Source organism: Cetorhinus maximus, chromosome 9 (genome assembly GCF_964194155.1).
Source record: "Cetorhinus maximus chromosome 9, sCetMax3.hap1.1, whole genome shotgun sequence".
NCBI lineage: Eukaryota > Metazoa > Chordata > Chondrichthyes > Lamniformes > Cetorhinidae > Cetorhinus > Cetorhinus maximus.
Window position 1 is genome coordinate 94,674,832 of NC_135887.1, and position 21,223 is coordinate 94,696,054.

Genomic DNA, 21,223 nt, shown 5'->3' on the forward strand with positions numbered 1-21,223 from the left:
TCACCAGTATCACAGCCATCAACACCTCTTCGACCTTCTGTTTATGACATCTTTTGCAATCTCTTCTTTGCCTCCACCTGTCACTGACCTTCTATCCAGCTTCACCTGTTCCATCCCCTTAAACAGTACATATTTCACCACAGTTTTACTCCTCTTTAGTTTTGAAGAGGAGTCATATGGACTCGAAACGTTAACTCTGTCTTTCTCTCCACAGATGCTGTCAGACCTGTTGAGTTTTTCCAGCAATTTTTGTTTTTGTTTCAGATTTCCAGCATCCGCAGTATTTTGCTTTTATGCCACTATCCTTAACTTCCTTGGTTAACCATGGTTGGTTTATCCCCTTCCTTCAATTCTTCTTCCTCACTGGGATATATCTTTGTTGTGAGCCATGAACTATGCTCTTAATGTCTGCCATTGTTCATCATCCATCTTTTCTGCTGAACTCCTTTCTCAGTCTACTCCAGCCAACTCAGCCCTCATTTCTTTGTAATTACCTTTATTTAAGTTTAGCACTGTTGTTTCCGAACTAAGTTTCTCACTCTCAAACTGAATACTAAATTCTACTATGTTATGATCACTGTTTCCTAGGGGATCTTTTATTCTAAGATCATTTATTAAATCTGCCTCATTACACATTACCAGATCCAAAATAGCCTGATCCCTGGTTGAACCCACAACATATTGTTCTAGGAAACTACCCCGAATACACTCTATGAATTCTTGCCCGTGGCTACCTCTGCCAATTTGATTTTCTCAATCTACATGGAGATTAAAGTCACCCATGATTAATATACTGCCTTTTTTACATGCCCTCATTACTTCCTGATTTATTCTCTGTCCGACAGCATAGCTTTTGTAAGGGGGCTATAGACTACTCCCACCAGTGCCTTCTTCCCCTTGTTATATGTTACCTCCACCCATATGGATTCCACATCTTCCGATCCAAGATCATTTCTTGCTGTCGTACTTATTCCATCACGTACTAACAAAGCTACCTTATTGCCCTTTCCTTCCTGCCTGTCCTTTCGAAAAGCCACATACCCCTGAATATTTAGTCCCCAGCTTTGATGTCCTTGTAACCATGTCTCCATAATGGCTATAAGATCATACCCATTCATCTCTATTTGTGCCAGTAATTCATTTATTTTGTTCTGAATACTGCGTGCATTTAAGTAAAGAGCCATGAATTTTGCCTTTTTACCATTTTTTCACCCTTTGACCCTATTTGCTGCTGTTTCTTACGTTTGTGCACTCTATCCCTTCCTGTCACCCGCTGGGTATCATTACCTAAGTAGCTGCCCTCCACTGTCGCCATATCCTTTTGCTTTGTAAGCCTATGTAAACCCTCTCCAGAACCCTCCCCCGCTTCTATTTAGCTTAACGCCCTCTTCACAGCCCTAGTTATTCGGTTCGCCGGGACACTGGCCCCAGCATGGTCCCAAGTGAAGCCCATCCCACCGGAACAGCTCCCTTCTACCCCAGTACTGATGCCAGTGCCCCATGAACTGAAACCTATTCCTCCCACACCAATCTTTGAGCCACGCATTTAACTCCTTGACTTTATTTAACCCATGCTAGATTGCCCGTGGTTCAGGTAGTAATCCCGAGATTATTACCTTGGAGGTTCTGACTTTTAATTTAGCTCCTAACTGTTCAAATTCTTTGAGCAGAACCTCCTTTCTAGTCCAATCAATGTCATTGGTACCAACACGGATGATGACAACTGGATCCTCCCCTCCCACTCCAAGTTCCTCTCCAGCCCTGAGGAGATGTCCGTAACCCTGGCACTGGGCAGGCAACACAGCTTTCGGGCGTCATGCTCACGGCTGCAAGGAACAGTATCTATCCCCCTAATTATACTGTCCCATTCCACTACTATGTTCCTATTTCCTCCCCCCACTTGAATGGCTCTCTGTACCACGGTGCCGTAGTCAGCTCGTTCATCCTCCCTGCAGTCCCTACTCTCATCCACACAGCTTGCAAGAACCCCGGAACTGTTGGACAATTTCAGGGATTAAGGCTCCTTGAACGCTACCCCATACCTGCCTCACCTGCAGTCACAACCTCCTGTCCCTGATCACAGACCAAATCTGAATTATCTAACCTGTTGGGTGTGACCACCTCCTGGGGCAAAGTGTCCAGGTAACTTCCCCCCCCCCCCCCCCCGCCCCCTGATGTGGTGCAGTGTCTGCAGCTTAGACTCCAGCTCCTTAATTCAGATCCAAAATTCCTCGAGCTGCAAATGCTTACTACAGGTATGTTTGCTCCGGATCACCTTGGTGTCCAGCAGCCCCTGCATGCCGCAGCAGCAACACATCGCCTGTCCTGCCATCGCTATCTTATTTTAATTAATTTATTAATTAATTACTCTAGTATCCCTGCGCTTTACACTTTATTGAATTTAATTATTTCCACCAGTATCGATCTTATACTTAACAGGCTATTTTTAAGAAAGAGAAAATAAAAACTAGAGATCGAAACACTAACTATATACCTTAATTTTAATCTAAAGACTAGAAACATTCACCAATCCAACTCACCAATCAGCTGCTCTCCGCACTCTTTTTAAATGAAGCCACGCCGCTCTGTTTTAAATGAGGCCCACGCTCACTCGCTCTTTGTTTAAATGGAGTCCACAATCGCGTTCTCTGTAAATGGCCCCGCTGCTTTTCTCAAGCACTCTGGCTGTAAATGGCTCTCGGGAGAGAGAGCAGTGAGACTACAAGAGGCAAGAGAGGGAGAGGAAGCAACGAGACTACAAGAGGCATGAGAGGGAGAGGGAATAGCTAGACTACAAGAGGCGGGAGAGGGAGGGAGAATAGTTAGACTACAAGAGGCACAAGAAGGAGAGAGAATAGCTAGACTACAAGAGGCGCAAGAGGAAAGTCACATCAAGGTATGACTTCACAGGAAACTTTTAAGTTGATTGGCTGATGTGTACTGCTGCTTAGGGACTGAGCCTTAACAACTGGAAGTTCAAAAACAGCAAAAATATTAAATAATAACGGTAAGGAATAAATGAATTGCTGATGAGTATTGACTTTTGCTTAAATAATGTTTATTGCAACTAGTAATGTGTCTTTTTTATTCATTTATGGGCTGTGCTTCGCTGGCTGGGCCAGCATTTATTGCCCATCCCTAATTGCCTTTGAGAAGGTGGTGGTGAGCTGCTGCCTTGAACCGCTGCAGTCAATGTGGTGTAGGTACACCCATAGTGCTATTAATGAGGGAGTTCCAGGATTTTGACCCAGCGACACTGAAGGAACGGTGATATATTTCCAAGTCAGGAAAGTGAGTGGCCTGGAGGGGAACTTCCAGGTGATGGTGTTCCCATGTGTCTGCTTTCCTTGTCCTCCTAGATTGTAGCAGTCGTGGGTTTGGAAGGTGCTGTCTAAGGAGCCTTGTTGTGTTCCTGCAGTGCATCTTGTGGATGGTGCACACTGCTGCCACTGTGTGTTGGTGGTGGAGGGAGTGAATGTTTGTGAATGGGGCGCCAATCAAGCGGGCTGCTTTGTCCTGGATGGTGTCAAGCTTCATGAGCGTTGTTAGAGCTGCACTCATTCAGGCAAGTGGAGACCATTCCATCACACTCCTGATGACCTGCTCTTGTAGCCAGAGTATTTATATGGCTTGTCCAGTTCAGTTTCTGGTAAATGGTAATCCCCCAGGTTGTTGATAGTGGGGGATTCAGCGATGGTAATGCCATTGAATGTCCAGGGGAGATAGTTAGGTCCTCTTTTGTTGGTGATGGTCATTGTCTGGCACTTGTGTGGCATGAATGTTACTTGCCATTTGTCAGCCCAAGTAGGAATATTGTCCAGGTCTTGCTGCATATCGACATGGACTGCTTTAGCATCTGAAGAGTTGTAAATGGTGCTAACATAATGCAATCATCTGCGAACATCCCCATTTCTGCCCTAATGATGGGGGGAAGGTCATTATGAAACAGCTGAAGGTGGTTGGGCCTAGGGCACTACCCTGAGGAATGGTTAGTTTCTGTCTTGTTGGAGATGGTCATTGCCTGGCACTTATGTGGTGTGAATGTTACTTGCAACTTGTCAGCCCAGGTTTGCTGCATTTGGACACGTGTGTTAATTATTAGTAGGATTTATCGGTATGAGTAAGGTGTATTAGTATTGGTAAAGTTTTTTTTAGCAGTAAGAAGGTTAACTGATAAATAAAGGAATGATAGGACTGCTCCAGCTTTGAGAGTGCACATCCTGTGCAATGTGTGAACTCCAAGACGTTTCCCATATCCTAGATAACCAGTTGTGCAGGAAGTGCTCTCAGTTGCAGCAGCTTGAGCTCTGGTTTTCAGAGCTTAAGCAGCAGTTTGCATCACTGTGATGCATCCATAAGGCTGAGAGCTCTATAGGTAGCATGTTTATAGATGTGATCACCCCACAGTTTAAGATTATGCAAGGAGAGAGGGAATGGGTGGCCACCGGGCAGTCAAAAAGGAACTGGCAGATAGTCCACAAGCCCCCAAAGTACATTCCGCTCTTCATCCGGTATTCAGTTCTGAAAACTAATGAGAGTAATGGTTCTTCTAGGGAGTGCAGCCTGAGCCAAGCCTATGGCACCATGGGTGGCTCAGCTGCACAGGGGGATACAAGAAAGTCTAGAAGAGCCATAGTGATAGGTGACGCGATAGATAGGGGAATAGATAGTGGTTTTTGCGGCAGCAGACATGAACCCAAGATGGTTTGTTTCTTTTCTGGTGCCAGGGTCAAGAATATCACTGAGTGGCTCCAGAGCCTCCTGAGGTGGGAGGGTGAACAGCCAGCCATCATGGCCCACTTTCATACCAATGGCACAGGCAGAAAGAGGTATGTGGTCCTGCAGTCAGAATTTACAAACATATGAACAAGGAGCAGGAGTAGGCCATTCGGCTCCTTGAGCCTGCTCCTCCATTTAATAAGATCATGGCTGATCTGATAGTAACCTCAAATCTGCATCCCGCCCCCGCCTTTAACCTATAACCCCCTTGCTTACCAAGAATATATCCAACTCTGCCTTAAAAATATTCAAACACTCTGCTTCTACTGCTTTTTCAGGAAGACAGTTCCGAAGACTCTCAACCCTCTGAGAGAAAAAAAATTCTCCTCATGTCCTTATCAAATGGGCAACCCCTTATTTTCAAACAGTGACCCCTAGTTCTAGATTCTCCCACAAGAGTAAACATCTTATCCACATCCACCCTGTCAAGTCCCCTCAGGATCTTATATGTTTCAAGGGTTTCAATCAAGTTGCCTCTAACTGTCTTCTGAACTCCAGCAGATACAAGCCTAGTCTGTCCAACTTTTCCTCATAAGACAAACCACCCATTCCAGTTATTGTCTGGTTAACCTTCTCTAAACTGCTTCCAACACATTTACATCCTTCCTTAAATAAGGTAACCAATACTGTACACTGCACTCCAGATGTCGTCTCACTAGTGTTCTGCATAACTGAAGGTTAATCCCCCTACTTTTGTATTCAATTCACCTCACAATAAATGATAACATTCTATTAGCTCTCCTAAGTACTTGCTGTACTAGCCTTTTGTATTAGACACCCTGATCCTTCTGCAATCTTTCACCATTTAGATAATACCCCTCTCTTTTATTCTTCATGCCAAAATGGACAATTTCACATTTTCTTACATTATACTCCATTTGCCAGATCTTTGCTCACTCACTTAATCTTTCTATATCTTTTTGTAGCCTCCTTATGTGCTCTTCACAAATTTTTTTCCTATCTATAGGGAGCTAGTAGAAAATTAGCAAGCAGGACCACTCCAGATTACTCCCAGTGCCACGCACAAGTGAGTACAGAAATAGGAGGATCAAACAGATGAATGCATGGCAGGAAAGATGGCACAGAAGAGAGGCCTTAGATTCTTGGGACATTGGGACCAGCTCTGGGGGAGATGGGACCTGTACAAACCAGACAGGTTTCAGTGGAACAGAGCCGGGACTGAGTTCCTTGTGGAGTGTTTTATTGGTGGTGTTGGGGGGGCTTTAAACTAACTCAGCAGGGGTGTGGGAATAATGAGAAGATATCAGGGGAAAACCAGGAGAGGAATAGCAGGGTGCACAAAATACTGCATGAGACAGTTAGCACTAAAATAGTGAATAGTAAGTTAATAGGTGGGGTCAGAGTAAGTGAGAAAGTCTAAATCAGGGTTATAGCGCATGTATGCAAATGCACAGAGTGTGGTAAATAAGATTGGTGAGTTTGTTATGATACGGCAAATTGTATTTGTCAGACTGACCAAATCCATAAGGGAAACTTGGCCATGCCAGCACAATGGTTTTGCAATTTGTATTTATTATGAGAAGGTTTGTGCACTGAATTCAGAAGTAATGAGTCCACTACCAGCTTTAGAGATTTTTTAAAAATTAAATTAAAACATTTATTAACAAAATAAAAGAATAAAACACATACACAAGATTGCAGTTATGCAGTTACTTAACATTGTAGCAATTCCCAAAATTACTGCATAACGAGACTACAAACTACATACCCCCTTTCAGGCAACAGCCCAAAATAGATTTTTAAATTTGTAGAGACAATCCAGCAAGGTTACCACAAGCACCCACTTGACAGTGGAATTCCAAAGGCTTTTAACACAACTTTGGTTAACGAAACAGCAGACTTCTGCAAAGTGGCTAGAGGCTTTTCCCCAAGCCTGTTTCACATGGTGTGCCTTTCAGATCTCACACGGCCACACCCCAAACAGCCTTTCTTCGTTCTTTAAATATATTTATCATTCTTTGATTTCTAAATCCCATTGTTTCCCCATGTCTTTGGAAGTCACTTTTCCCAATATATTAACATTTTTAATGTCGTCATTATGGTCAGCACATTTGGGAAAAATTAATGCAATACTCTGCCTTATTTATCTTGTCAGTTATAAAAACCTTATCATGTCTCTTTGAAAATCCAACAACTTTCCCCCTTTACCTAAAAATGCAAATTCCCCTTTACTTAGTTCATCCATTAGCTTTCAAATGTCTTTTAACACCTTCCTCTTTTAATAACCTAAACCTTGCAGTCTACCCGTCTCTAATTTAATTTAATCAGCCACACACAGAAACACACACACACATAAGACTACTTTACAATACCCCGTAATAATATTATAAAACTATGATAGTTTCATGTCGGAGTTACAGGCGCAGATTGCCGTGTGGAATTACGATATTGTGCCTATCACGGTGACATGGCCCAAGAAAGGGCTAGACGGGCTATCAAATATTCCTGGATGCAAGGCATTCAGGGAAGATAGGAAAGGATGAAAAGGGGGAGGGGTGGCAATATTGATTATGGAGATCATTGCAGTGCTGGAGAAAGAGAATGTCCCAGGGGGGCCAAGGGCAGAATCGATTTGGCTAGAGCTAAGGAACAAAAAAGATGTGATTACATTGCTCGGTGTAGATTATAGGCCACTAGCAAGTGGAAAGAATGCAGAGGAACAAACCTGTAAAGAAATTACGGAGGGGTGAAAAAATTATAGAGTAGTCTTTACTGGTGGCTTTAATTTTCTAAATATAGACTGGTATAGTAGTAGTGTGAAGGGCAGAGATGAGCAAGGTAAAGGGCAGTAGGTGTTCAGGAGAATTTTCTGCAGTAGTATCTGTCTAGTCCAATGAGAAAGGTGGCACTGCTAGACCTGGTTCTTGGGAATGAGGTGGGCCAAGTGGATGAAATGCCAGTTAGGAGAACTTTTAGGAACAGCGATCATTGCATCATAAGGTTTAGGATCACTATAGAAAAGGACGATGAACAATCTAGAGGAAGAATAATTAACTGGGGCAAAGCCAACTTCAATGGGGTAAGAACGGAGTTGGGCCAAATAAATTGGAGCCAAAAGTTGGCAGGAAAAATGATAGCTGAACAATGGGCTACCTTCAAAGAAAAGATGGTTCAGGCATGGTCAAGGTATATTCCCTCAAAAGGAAAAGGTAGGGTAAACAAATCCAGAGCTCCCTGGAAGGTCAAAATAGGTAGAAATTAAGATAAAGAGGAAAAAGTGTGCTTATGACAGGTGTCAGGTAGAAAATATAATTGTGAACCAGGCAGAATACAGAAGGTTCAGAGAGGAGGTGAAAAAGCAAAGAGTATGAAAAGAAGCTGGCAGCTAGCATAAAATGAAATACCAAAGTGCTCTCTAGGCATATAAGTAGTAAAATTGTGGTAAAAGGAGGGGTGGGGTCAATTAGGGACCAAAAAGGGGATTCACACGTGGAGCCGGGCATGACTGAGATATTAAATGAATGCTTTGCATTTGTCTTTACCAAGAAAGAAGATGCTGCCCAGGCCATGGTGAGAGAGGAGGACATTCAGTCACTAGAAGAGTTTAAAATAGCTAAGGAGGTAGTGTTGGATAGGCTGTCTGTTCTTAAAGGTGACAAGGCACCACGACCAGATGAGATCCATCCAAGGATACTGAAGGAAGCGAAAGTAGATATTGCAGAGGCACTGGCCATAATTTTTCTGTCTTCCTTAGACTCCGGAGTGGTACTAGAGCACTGGAAAATTGCAAACATTACTCCCTTGTTCAAAAAAGGGGGTAAGGATAAGCCAAACAACTACATGCCAGTCAGTTTAACTTTGGTGGTGGGGAAACTTCTAGAAACTATAATTTGGGACAGAATTACTAGTCACTTGGACAAATGCAACTTAATTAAGGAGAACCAGCATGGGTTTCCTAAGGAAAAACCATGTTTAACTAACTTTCTGCAGTTTTTCGAACAGGTGACAGAGAGAGTTGATGAGTAACAGGAAACAGAAAGTAATGGTTAATGGGTGTTTTTCAGGCTAAGGGAAGGTTTGTAGTGGGGTCCCCCAGGCGTCATTATAGGGACCCTTGCTTTTCCTGATAAATATTAATGATCTAGACCTTGGTGTACAGGGAACAATTTCAAAATTTTCAGATGATACAAAACCTAAATGCTTTGTAAACTATAAGGAGGATAGTGTAGAACTTCAAAAGGACGTAGACAGGTTGGTGGAATTGGCGGAGAGATGGCAGATGTAAGTAAATGCAGAGAAATGTGAGGTGATACATTTTGGTAGGAAGAACATGAGGAGACGGTGCAAAATAAATGCTACAACTTCAAAGGGTGTGCAGGAGCAGAGGGACCTGGATTCTATATGTGCATAAGTCATTCAAGATGGCAGGACAGGTGAGAGAACAATTAATAAAGCATACAGTATCCTAGGCTTTATTAATAGGGGCATTAATAGGGGCACAGGAACAACGAGGTTATGTTGAGCTTGTATAAGACACTTGTTAAACCTCAGCTGGAGTACTGCGTACAGTTCTGGGCATCACATTTTAGAATGGATGTAAAGGAATTGGAGAAAGTGCAGAAGAGGTTTGCACGAATGATTCCAGGGATGAGAAACTTCAGTTATGAAAGTAGATTGGAGAAGTTGCGACCCTTTTCCAATAAGAAAAAAAGGCTGAGAGGAGATTTGATAGAAGTATTCAAAATCCTGAGGGACCTGGACTGGATAGATAGGGAGAAACTGTTCCATTGGCAGAAGGATTGAGAACCAGATCTAAGATTTAAGGTGATCGGTGAAAGAAGCAAAAGCAATATGAGAGAAAACATTTTCACATAGTGAATGGTTATGGAATGGAATGTACTGCCAGAGTGTGTGGTAGAGGCAGGTTCAATCAAGGCATTCAAGAGAAAATTAGATGATTATTTAGAAATAAACAATCTGCAGGGTTATGGGGAGAAAGCAGGAGAACGGCACTAAGTGAAATGCTCATTCAGAGAGCCAGTGCAGACAGGATGGGCCAAATGGCCTCCTTCTGCACTGTTAAGAATTCAATGACTCTATGATTCTGAACTCATTGTTGTCAATGTAAAATGCCCATTTCAATGATGGGGTCCTGTTCCCCAACCTTGAATTGAGTTTCATTGGAAAACTGCAGCAAGCCAATGACAGAAAGGTCAGAGTAGAAGCAAGTTGGAGAATTAAAATGACGATATGTTTGTGGACTGAATGCAGGTGGGAGCTTGAGGCTCAGAGCAGAACTAAATGTATGAGGCTGAGGTGAAACATAGGAAGGCAGGATATGAGTTGTGATTAGTAGTAGTTGGCATGTTGCCTGCATCCTGCAGGTGCAGATTTATACTAGGACCCCCAGGAACTATTGAATTTAATCCCCAGTTTGTTTTGAAATTAAAATTTGTTTGCTTTAATTAACTATCATGGGGGTGGTTTGAATGTCAAATTCTCTGCCACAAACCATTGCTGAAGTAGAGCCAATGGAAGCTAAATAGGAGCTTGTGGAGAGGAATATTGAAATGTATGGCAGCTGCGCGAAAGAAAGGGATCAGACTAGGAGGTTTATGCAGACAAGCTGAGCCAAATCTTTTTTTTCTGCACTTTAATATTCCACGAAATACTGAAATATATCTCTTGCAGTTTGAGTGATTTAGGAGACAGAACAATGTGTAATAACCTAGTAATCTGTTCTTCATTACCTGTAATCCTCTTCATACCTTGCCACATTTCAAATTTGTGTAAGACATTTGAGAACTATTAATGCATTTGTAACTTACGAGTCTCCTGTGTCATTATGTTGTGGCTGATGATTAATATGGAGGCACTGAATGTGTAGCATTGTTTGGACAAAACTCAATGAAGTAAATAATGACATTTTACAATGTTTGAACATAGATTGTCAAGCAACACTTATATATCATGTTTCTCTGTTTTAAATGCAGATTGGAGATCAAATTATCGAAGTAGATGGAGTAGATTTTACAAATGTGGATCATAGAGAGGTAAAAATATGTTTCAGCCTTTCCTTGAAAAGAAACTTAATTTTATTTTAACTCTATTGCCAATAAGGACAGCATGGCACACTTGTTAAATTAATTTGAAAAGGGGACAATTTTAACCCAACCTACGATCATGAAACTGAAGGGTTTGGGTGCAAGACTGGTTTTATATCCTGTCCAGTTGTACTCTCCATTAAATCAATGTAAAGCCATTTGGGCAGGGTATAAAAGCTGGCATTTCACCTGATCACATGTGCTTCCCACACATGGAGCTAGGTTAAAATTATATTCCCCTTTGTATCCGTTTTCAAAGTAAAGGAAGAGTATATAATGCAACCAAAACAGAAGAAGCTTAATAAGTCAAGAAGAGGATCTTACTGGATTTAACATAAGTTTTAAAAAATTTTAATTGAAGAAATAATGATGTTTAAGATAGTCTCCATCCAGGATGTTAACATAAATTTGCAATGAAACTGCAGATACATTAGTCACCATTTTCCAAAGCTCTCTGTTGGGGAAGGAAATAATTAACTCACAAGGAGTTCAATTGCTAATTATCAGTTACAACATAATAACCCATTTGGATGTATAGACGGGAAAACAGGTGTGTTATGACGTGGCAGATGATGTGTGCCAGGCAGATCAAATCCACAAGGGAAACTTGATCATGCTAGCACAATGGCTTTGCAATTTGTATTTATTTCAAGATGTATGTCCTGAATTCAGAAGCAATAAGTCCACCAAGACTTCAGAGATTTTTTTAAAAACTAAATTAAACATTTATTAACAAAAGAAAATATTTCAAGCGCGCACAAAGGTCTACAAATTACTACTATAATAACTCCTAAAACCCCAAATTAATCTGGCTTCAGTTACACCCCCGTTAAGGCAACAGTTTAAAAAAAAAGATTTCAAACAGATCCAGAAAGTTAACACAATAACAGAATTCAAAATGGCTTTTCCCAGCTTCGGTTTCTATAGACAGTAGGCTTAATGCACAAATACTGGAGGCTTCTCACACTTCTATGAGATCTTACAATGCCTCCCTCCTTTATACATGTCTCTTCCTTTTAATGTGTAAATTCTATCGTTCGCATATGCCTTTAGAGCTTTACCTTTCTCATAATATAAATATTTTCATGTTGCCACCAAATATTGTCAATAACCCTTGAGAAAAATAAACACATTCCTTAACTTGCTTGTCTGGCTATTTGTAAACAGACTGAGATCCCTTTGAAAACCAAATCCCCGCTTCTATCTACAAATACAAATTCCCTTTCCACCTTGCATACTAAGATCCCAATCATCTTTACTCCTTAACATGTTAAAGACACTTCTACACCTTACTTCTTTTGATAACTTCAACCTGCAGTCTGCTTGGCTACAAGAAGGAAAGGGAGGATGTAGATATAGTAGTCCAGGAGGTACACTGCGAGACATTGGCCAAAGTGGCTGATAGTCATAAAGAGAGAGGAAGTACTCGAAGGGTTGAAATCCTTGAAAGTTGATAAGTCACCAGGGCCAGATGGATTGCTTCTGAGGCTGCTGAAGGAAGTCAGGGAGGAAATAGCAGATGCTCTGAGGATGATTTTCCAATCTTCATTCAATACAGGGGAGGTACTGGAGGACTGGAGAAATGCAAACGTAGTTCCATTGTTTAAAAAGGGATCAAAGGAAATGCCAAAAACTTATAGGCCAGTTAGTCTTACATCAGGGATGAGCAAATTAGTAGAATCAATTCTGAGAGATAGGATTAACTGTCATGTGGAAAGGCATGGACTAGTCAGGGATGGTCAGCATGGATTTGTTAAAGGAAGGTCTTGCCTCACAAATTTAATTGAATTCTTTGAGGAAGTGACAAGAAGGGTTGATGAAGGTAGTGCTGTGGATGTTGTGTACATGGATTTTAGCAAGGCATTTGACAAGGTCCTCCATGGCAGATTGGTCAGGAAAGTAAAAGCCCATGGGCAGGGTAATGTGGCAAACTGGATAAAAGGTTGGCTTTGTAACAGGAAACAAATGGTAATGGTCAATGGATGCCCTTGCGAATGGAAAGTTGTCTCAAGTGGTGTTCCACAGGGCTCAGTGTTGGGACCCTTGCTGTTTGTGTTATATATTAACGATTTGGACGTGAATGTGGGGGGCATGATTGGGAAATTTGCAGATGACACAAAGATTGGCCGAGTAGTGGATAGTGTAGAGGATAGCCATAATCTCCAAAATGATGTAGATGGGTTGGTGGAGTGGGCGATAAAGTGGCTGATGGATTTTAACATAGAGAAGTGTGAGGTCATACATTTAGGGAGGTCAAACAGTTACAGGGATTACACAATAAATGGGAATATACTAAGAGGGGTAGATGAAGTGAGAGATCTTGACATACAAGTACACAGGTCCCTGAAGGCAGCAGTTCAAGTAGACAAGGTTGTAAAGAAGGCATATGGAATGCTCTCCTTCATTGGCAGAGGTATAGAATATAAAAGTAAGGATATAATGTTGGAATTGTATAAAACACTGGTGAGGGCACAACGGGAGTATTGTGTGCAGTTCTGGTCACCACATTACAGGAAGGACGTAATAGCTGTGGAGAGAGTGCAGAGGAGGTTTACAAGAATGTTGCCAGGGTTAGAAAAGTATAGCTACGAGGAGAGATTGGATAGGTTGGGGTTATTTTCCTTAGAACAAAGAAGGCTGAGAGGTGACTTGATTGAGGTGTACAAAATTATGAGGGGAATAGATAGAGTGGACAGGATAAAATTGTTTCCCTTGGTGGAGAATTCTAGAACCAGGGGACATAGATTCAAGATAAGTGGCAGAAGGTGTAGGGGGGACATGAGGAAGAACTTTTTTTACGCAGGGAGTAGTGGGTGTCTGGAATTCACTGCTCAAGTTGGTGGTAGAGGCAGAAACTCTAAACTCTTTAAAAAGTACCTGGATCTGCACCTTAAATGCTGTAAGCTGCAGGGCTATGGGCTGGGTGCAGGAAGGTGGGATTAGAAAGGGCACCCGGGTGTCCTCGGGCTGGCATGGACAAGATGAGCTGAATGGCCTCCTTCTGTGCTGTAACTTTTCTATGGTTCTAAATCTCACACACAGACAGGTCAACACAACCTCCACATAAACTTACTCTACACTAAACCAGAAAAACATTATGAAAATTATTGTGCCTTCATCACAAGGTGAGACAAGTTCTCTCTGTAGGGAGTTTTATGCACCAGAAATAAAACTCTATCTGAAGGAGTTAGTCTTGGTCTCGGTCTTTATTGCCAGACAGCCGTTGGAGCTTAACACTCTCTAGATTTGGGAAGTTTAACTTTGATCTGGAAAGTTACAAATGTTACTCCATCATGTAAGAAATGCATGAGGGAGAATTGAGGAGACTACAGACCTATTAATTTATCATCAGTTGTGGGGAAGTTACTGGAATCTATCTCATCAAGGAAAAATTAAATTTCAGTATATTAGGAAAACACTGAACATCGGTAGTAGTAATTGTTAAGAAGCTGGTTTCAGACAAACGTTCTGCTTTTCCTTTATGGATACAATTCATATTTTATTGTCTATAAAATAATGGTTTAATTTTGAGGATTGAAACATAGAACACGCTTGGGCCCTGAAGACAATGCAGGAAAGCCCTGTGAAATTAATGCCTCACACCTGTGGGTCCTAAGGCTTGAAGAAAGAGCGTAGATATTTGTGCTTTTCATCTTTAGAAGCAGGGATTCCAGCTGAAGTGGATCTGACTGCCTGACCGTCATTATAGTTCTGAATTTTTCTGTAGCTGTGGGCGTTATTCTGTTGCTGCATAGTAAAAGAAAAATACTTTTTCTTCAGTGGTAGCACTGTTTATTTTGGGTACCAAACCCTGCCATTGGAAGTTAGGAAAGGAAATCCCCAAGAATGCACCAGCATTTGCAGGACATTCTCAGCAGTGTTTTAGTATTTGCAGTAGGTTTCACACGCACTGTTTGAAAATGACCATCTTATAGAGACAGTAGATGTTTTGAAACAGTAGACCTGAAATACCATGCAAAGTAAACCATGGTATTAGGACAAGGGAACATTAGTCCAAATTAGTCTATGGCAAATTTATGATTAATATTAGAAAGTTTTTCTTTACACAAAAACCGATCAACAGGTGCAATGAATTTCTAAACCATTTCAGCAACAGTTGGTTGCCTTGTTACAGTGAGTGTCTGACTCTTAAACTGATTGGCTGAGATGAGTTGATTCACCTACTCATCTACATCTGTTTGAGAGCAATATGGAGCCACCAACATATTACAGAACTGCTCATTCTGATTTGTTCTCACAATCGAAATCTGCAGTTTCAGATTCACTTGCCATCACCACCTCCTAAGAATCATAAAGAGCAGCTGAGTTTTTATTTTTGTGCATAAGTTGTGCTTAATTAGAAATAATGTAAATATTCAAAAGATCCCATGAGAATTAGTTTTTTGATAACATTTTGCAATACCAAACATTTTAGCCCTGATTTTAACTTGGAGAGGGATTCAGGTAGGTAAGTGGGGGTCAAGGGGAGTGGCAAATCTCCTCCCCAAAAACAACCTGAACAGAATATGGGCTGGCTCTCATGCCTCCTCTACATTCCCAAGACCTCCCTCCCCCAACCCCCCAACCAAAAGGGGTGGGAAGCTGGCCAGTGAGTGAGAGGGTTGGGAGTGACGCTCCCTCTCCATTGCGGGTAAGAACCTGGTCATCAGGTGTGAGGTACTCTCGCTGTTGCTGTACGTGGCGCAGGTCTGGCCCATTCCAGACTCCTGCGCGACGGCGATCACTCGAGCCATCTTCCGCTTTATCTGGAGGTCGAAAATGGATCGTGTCCGCAGGGACGCGATGTACAAGCCTCTAGATAAGGGGGGAAAAAACGTGCCCAACATCGCCCTCATACTGATGGCCACCTTTGTGTGTGGCTGCATCAAGCGGTGCGTAGACCCTCAGTACGCAAACACCAAGTGTCACTACGTGCTGAGGTTCTACCTGTCCCCGGTGTTGCGAAGGATGGGTCTGGCCACGCTGCCGCGGAACGCTCCAAGTAGTTGGACCGTGCCGTACCACCTGTCCCTGGTGGAAAAATTTATGCAGAAAAACACCTTTGACCACAAGTCCATCAGGCAGTGGTCAGCACGTAACGTCCTAGAGGCCCTGAGGGATAAGGAGAGGGTGGACCCTGTGGGATGGTTCCCCGAGCAGACTGTCAAAGTCATTTGGCAGAATGCCTCATCGCCAGAACTTTCCAACAAGCACCAAGACGTAGCTTGGCTGGTGGTGAGAAAGGCCCTCCCCGTCAGATCCTTCCTACACGCCAGGAAGCTCACCCCCTCTGCACGTTGCCCTCGAGGTGGCTGCGGTGGGGAAGAGACCGTTGTTCACCTCCTTGTGGACTGTGCCTTTGCAAAGAAAGTCTGGAGAGAGATGCAGTGGTTGCTGTCGAGGTTCATCCCGAGCAGTTCTGTGACACAGGACTCTGTGCTCTACGGGCTGTTCCCAGGGACACACACCGAGACAAACATCAACTGCAGCTGGAGGATCATCAACTCGGTGAAAGAGGCGCTTTGGTCTGCCCGAAACTTGTTGGTCTTCCAGCACAAAGAGTTGTCCCCGACCGATTGTTGCGGACTGGCACAATCCAAAGTCCAGGATTACGTGCTGAGGGACGCACTAAAGCTTGGGGCAGCTGCCGCAAAGGCGCAATGGGGAAGGGTCGCTGTCTAAGACCTTTCTACCACAGCGCACCGAGAGACTGGGAACTGTTTAGAGCCCCTCGGGCTGTACAGATTAAAATGAAAGGCTGTAAATGAATGTAATATTGTTTGTACTGATGCACCTGGTGATACATTTTGTAAAAGTTTAACCTGGATTGTACCCTTGTAATGTTGTTTTTGAAATGGTTTTGAATGTGATTGAAGATAATTTATGAATAAAGTATATTTTTACAAAAAAAAAAGTGAGTGAGAGGGGAGTTTCAGCTGACAGGAGACTGCCAGCTGATACCAAAGGAAGGCTTGCTTGCAACATTGTTAAGATGCAGGGAATGGGGATTCAGAAGGGTATCGCGGAAGAGGACTTGCAGGCCAAAAGAGCCTTTAACTTCTTTGTGGAGGCTGGAGGAGCATTCCTTTTGCTCCTGGTCCCACAGAACAAGTAAAAAGACTTAGCTGAAATTTTCTCTTCTGATTCTGAATGATCTTTCTGTTGTCATCACCTGACAGGATGGCTACTTTCCTACGAAGACTTAATCCCTCAGGCCACAGTTAAAGTTGCAGTTGGAGCCCAAAGATGTCATCAGACCCTGATCTGCATATTTAATGAAAGACCACTAAATTCAGGTGGTCCTTGAATCCTGCTCAGAAAAGTTGGATAGAATAAAAAGATGGCAGGATCATTTGGGCACACAAATCACTAGCTGATTTTACCTGCCTTTTCCAGGATGGGCTGTCAGTCCTTTCGCCTTGTGACAAAAAATTGAAGTAGGTTTGCTTTGAAATGATTTGTAAATCTTTGCTTTTTTTTTGCAACAGGCTGTCCAGGTGCTGAAAAGCAGCAGGAGCCTGACGATCGTTGTACTCACTGGCGCAGTAAGTATTAACCATGTTGAGAACAACAACAAGAAAACAAGTGGTTTTAAAATAAAAGCAAAATACTGAGAATGCTGGAAACCTGAAATAAAAACAGGGAATGCTGGAAAAGCTCAGCAGGCCTGGCAGCATCTGTGGAGAGAGAAACAGAGTTAACGTTTCGATTTAGTATGACTCTTCTTCCGAGGTGGTTTTAAGGGGTTATTTGAGGGTAGTAGGAAATGAAGTGCTGCAACTCTGTCAAAAAATATAGATTGTTGTTCTCAAAGTTGAATGCCATATTTTTTTCTGTAGGGAAAAATGGGCAGAACAAAATAAAGAATTAATATTAAAAAAATGTGCATCACCTAAAATTCGGTCTTTATGTTCAAACTGCATCAGGAATCAATCTCCTCAAGTTTTAAAAGTATGGACATACGAAGATACAAAATCAGGAAAAGGCCAGTTATTCATCACTAACCACTACCTCCTCACCTACCTCCCACCCTTTGTTTTTGAGGAAATGTCTGAAAAGCAGGTTTAATAGTTAAAGTGGGCCAGAAAGGCACTGTACATTCCCCCAGTCCTCAAAAATTCTAATTCTTAATTTGCCATTTTATGATTCTTTTCCCAGTCTGCTATATCCTTAGTAATATTGAGGGAGATGAAAGGGATTTTTTAAAATTCCATGAACAAAAAGTTGATGAGGTCCAAGGCTATGTTTTCAAAGTCAGAGGATTGAGTACCCCTCTTTAAAAACCCTCTTAACCAATGAGCAGTTCCATTTCCTTAAATTGTGGGAACAGCATCATACAAAGACATAGTGATTGAAGGAAAAGGGCACTGACATCTTCTTTATAAAACTAGAGATGTAAAATAGATGTGGCCTTACCAGTGTTGCTAACATCTCTTGATAATTTTTTTAAAAAACTTCCATACTACTCAGCAGTGTTTGAATGCTACTGATTAAAATCAGTCAGATAGTTCATTGTTGATCATTTGAGATGCCTTCTGTTTGGAATTACGTCAAATAATTCCTCATTGAAATAAAAAAAATTCCATGATATCTAATTTCTAGATATTTTCAAACGCTAATAAGTAGCCTAGGCAACTTTGTGATTTTTCCTTGTACTCATTTTGGTGATATCTTACATTATGGTTCTTCAACTGGGTGCTCATTTAAAAAAAAGTGACGTAAACTAGTCAATCTCCTATGGAATTACAAATAGGGAGCCAAAACTAAGGGCAGTCTTCAGGCCAGGCAAGGTTAGTTAACGGGATAATTAAACTAGGATATGCAGCTGCATTTTAGCCTCCCTTTTAAAATCATTGATGTCACTTTGATTTTTTTACATGGCCTTTATAAATTCCTATATCCACATTTGTAATGGAAACTGCATATGTAAACTGTTCACACTGTAAATGCACCTTTCTACCAGTGGAATATGTTAAGAGGAATTGCGCACAGATTATTAACATATTACTGTTTGGTCTCCCATGGAGTTACCCAGCATGAGTTGGAGGATACAGTCTGTCACCACTATCTCCTGGAGATGTTGTTGCTGCTGTTGTCTGCTGCTTTGTGTATTGTAAACTGCTGACATGCAGAAACTTTCCCATGACACTACCATTGTCTTGTAATCGCAAACCTGAAAATAAATCCCTACCCAATGCTTTAGAAGACATAAATAATTTAATGTGATATTATAATAACTATTAACTAATAAATTAAAAAAATGATGGGTCTTTTTATTCAGTAAAATATACTTAATAGTGAATTGTAATTGGACAGAGTAAAATATCAAAATTATGATTGATTCAATCTTAATAAGTAAAATATTAAAATGATAATCTAATAACATCTACTAAAATATTGAAATGTTATGGGAAATAAATATATCAAGAATTCACGATTTAAGATGGGAAGGGAGCAGTAGGAATGGACACAGGCATGACCATTGATATGAATTAATTTTTAAACTGAAGAAAGAGCCAGAAATTGCTTAATTGGTGAAATGAAAAAGAGAATGCACAAGTGACCAGTGGATATCAGAAATGTAATCTGATGGATTAATAGCAGTGGGAAGGGAACTTGGTGGTGAGTACATGATCAGCCCTCAGGTGGCGCAATTTCTCATGTCATAAATCACAAATTATTGGTGTTTTAAGCTTGAAAGAATAAAAAAAATGAACGGTAGAGTCTAGAAGGCAATCAAATAAACCTCTTAGTGACCTCTAATCAAATTGTGATGTGGCAGTGATGTATGTCACATGTGGATGTGACTCCAGGGCTCCATTTAACGGAAAGTTGAACTTGATGGTGACACTGGTACCTTGACAGTTAGTTGCTCCTCACTTGATATATCATGCTTCATGGTCTAGCATTACGAACTCTGAAAAATTCGTTGCACTATTAGACATTAATTTGTTCCGTCAGGAGTTAAATTGTATCAATTATCTTGTAATAATTTTATCATGTAAGAGAAAAAGATTTATCATTCTGTTAACAAGCAGCAAAATATTGTTTATTGCTTAAATACTAGGACATCTGTTGTACCAATTGTATTTTTTTTAAATTGATAGCACTACTGTACTTGCCACACCATTTGCAGTCTGACTCTTTTTCTATATAACCTGTCCTTGAGGCACAGACATCATGGGCCCATAATTTCATTCCCTGGAGTGTTGTATGGAGGAGGTTGGGGGTACGCCAAAGATATGCTGCCACCTACCCCCACCTTCCCTGGAAGTCCCCACGTAAAAGTTTCACGGCAATTGCCCAGGAAGTTCAAACTTCTATTGAGTAATTGCCCTGCAATGGGTACCGTCTGATACTGTGAGTTAAATCGCAAGCTTCAGAGGGGTCCAAGTGTCTTACAGTAATAGTTACCCAGAAAACGTTAGAGAAGAATTAAAGCCACTTCTAACTTCTGGGTAAATGGTACTGATCCCCCAATGGGACTCCTACCCTGCCATATAAGGATATACTTAGAGGTGGTACAGCAAAGGTTCACTGAATTGTTTCTTGGGATGAGAGCGTTGTCTTATGATGGGAGGCTGAGTAAATTGGGTCGACCGGTATCTGGAGTTTAGAAGAGTGAGAGGTGATCTCATGAAATATATAAGATTCTGAAGGGGATTGACAGGGTAGACGTTGAGAGATTGTTTCCCCTGGCTGGGAAATCTTGAACAGTGGAGCACAATCTCAGGATGAGGATCATTTAGGATTGAGATGAGGAAAAATATCTTCATTCAGAAGGCTGTGAAGCTTTGGAATTGTCTGCCCCAGATAATTGTGGAAGCTCCATCATTGAGTATATTTAAGGCTGAGATAAACAAATTTTGGGGACCAAATTTTTGTCTAAGTATGGAGACGTGTTTGGAATGGCTACGGTTTTTTTTGGAGGAAATCCTATTTTCCTCCGCATTCCCAACCCCGTGCCATTTTTCTCTGAGATTTTTAAAGGGTTGAAAATGTTATAAAATATCCTGTCAGCCTTTGATGTCATCTTTTGAACTGTGATTTAAATGGCTCTGGCTGATTTTTTAAAAAAAAACTACTTTGACACTTGGGCGGGGGGGGAGGGGGTGGGGGGTGGGGGAGGGTCTGGAGTCTACACTTGAAAAGAAATCTAACCACCTCTTCCATCCATTGAGTGACAGGCACTCTGTTTTGAAATTGAAGGGAACACCTTCTATTCTTTCCTTCTTGGAGAGTGCTCCATTGTTTGGAAAACTGTGGTTATGAATGCTTGGCTAGGTTTCAAGTGCTAATGGGTTTCAGCATAGTAGGTGCTCCATTCACCTGAGAATGAATGAAAGTTTGAAGAGGTTGTAATAACAGATTGTGCCATT

The 21,223-nt window shown here is 41.6% G+C and overlaps 1 protein-coding gene across 2 annotated transcripts in view; it reads left to right on the top strand.

Moving 5' to 3' along the window:
• ush1c (Usher syndrome 1C) overlaps positions 1-21,223 on the top strand; it is a 279,860-nt gene that overhangs the window by 95,370 nt on the left and 163,267 nt on the right. For both annotated transcript variants that reach the window (XM_078549127.1, XM_078549128.1), the window contains exons 10-11: positions 10,734-10,793; positions 17,333-17,389. In XM_078549127.1, coding sequence (XP_078405253.1) covers positions 10,734-10,793; positions 17,333-17,389 — 117 coding nt within the window. The remainder of the gene's footprint in view (positions 1-10,733; positions 10,794-17,332; positions 17,390-21,223) is intronic.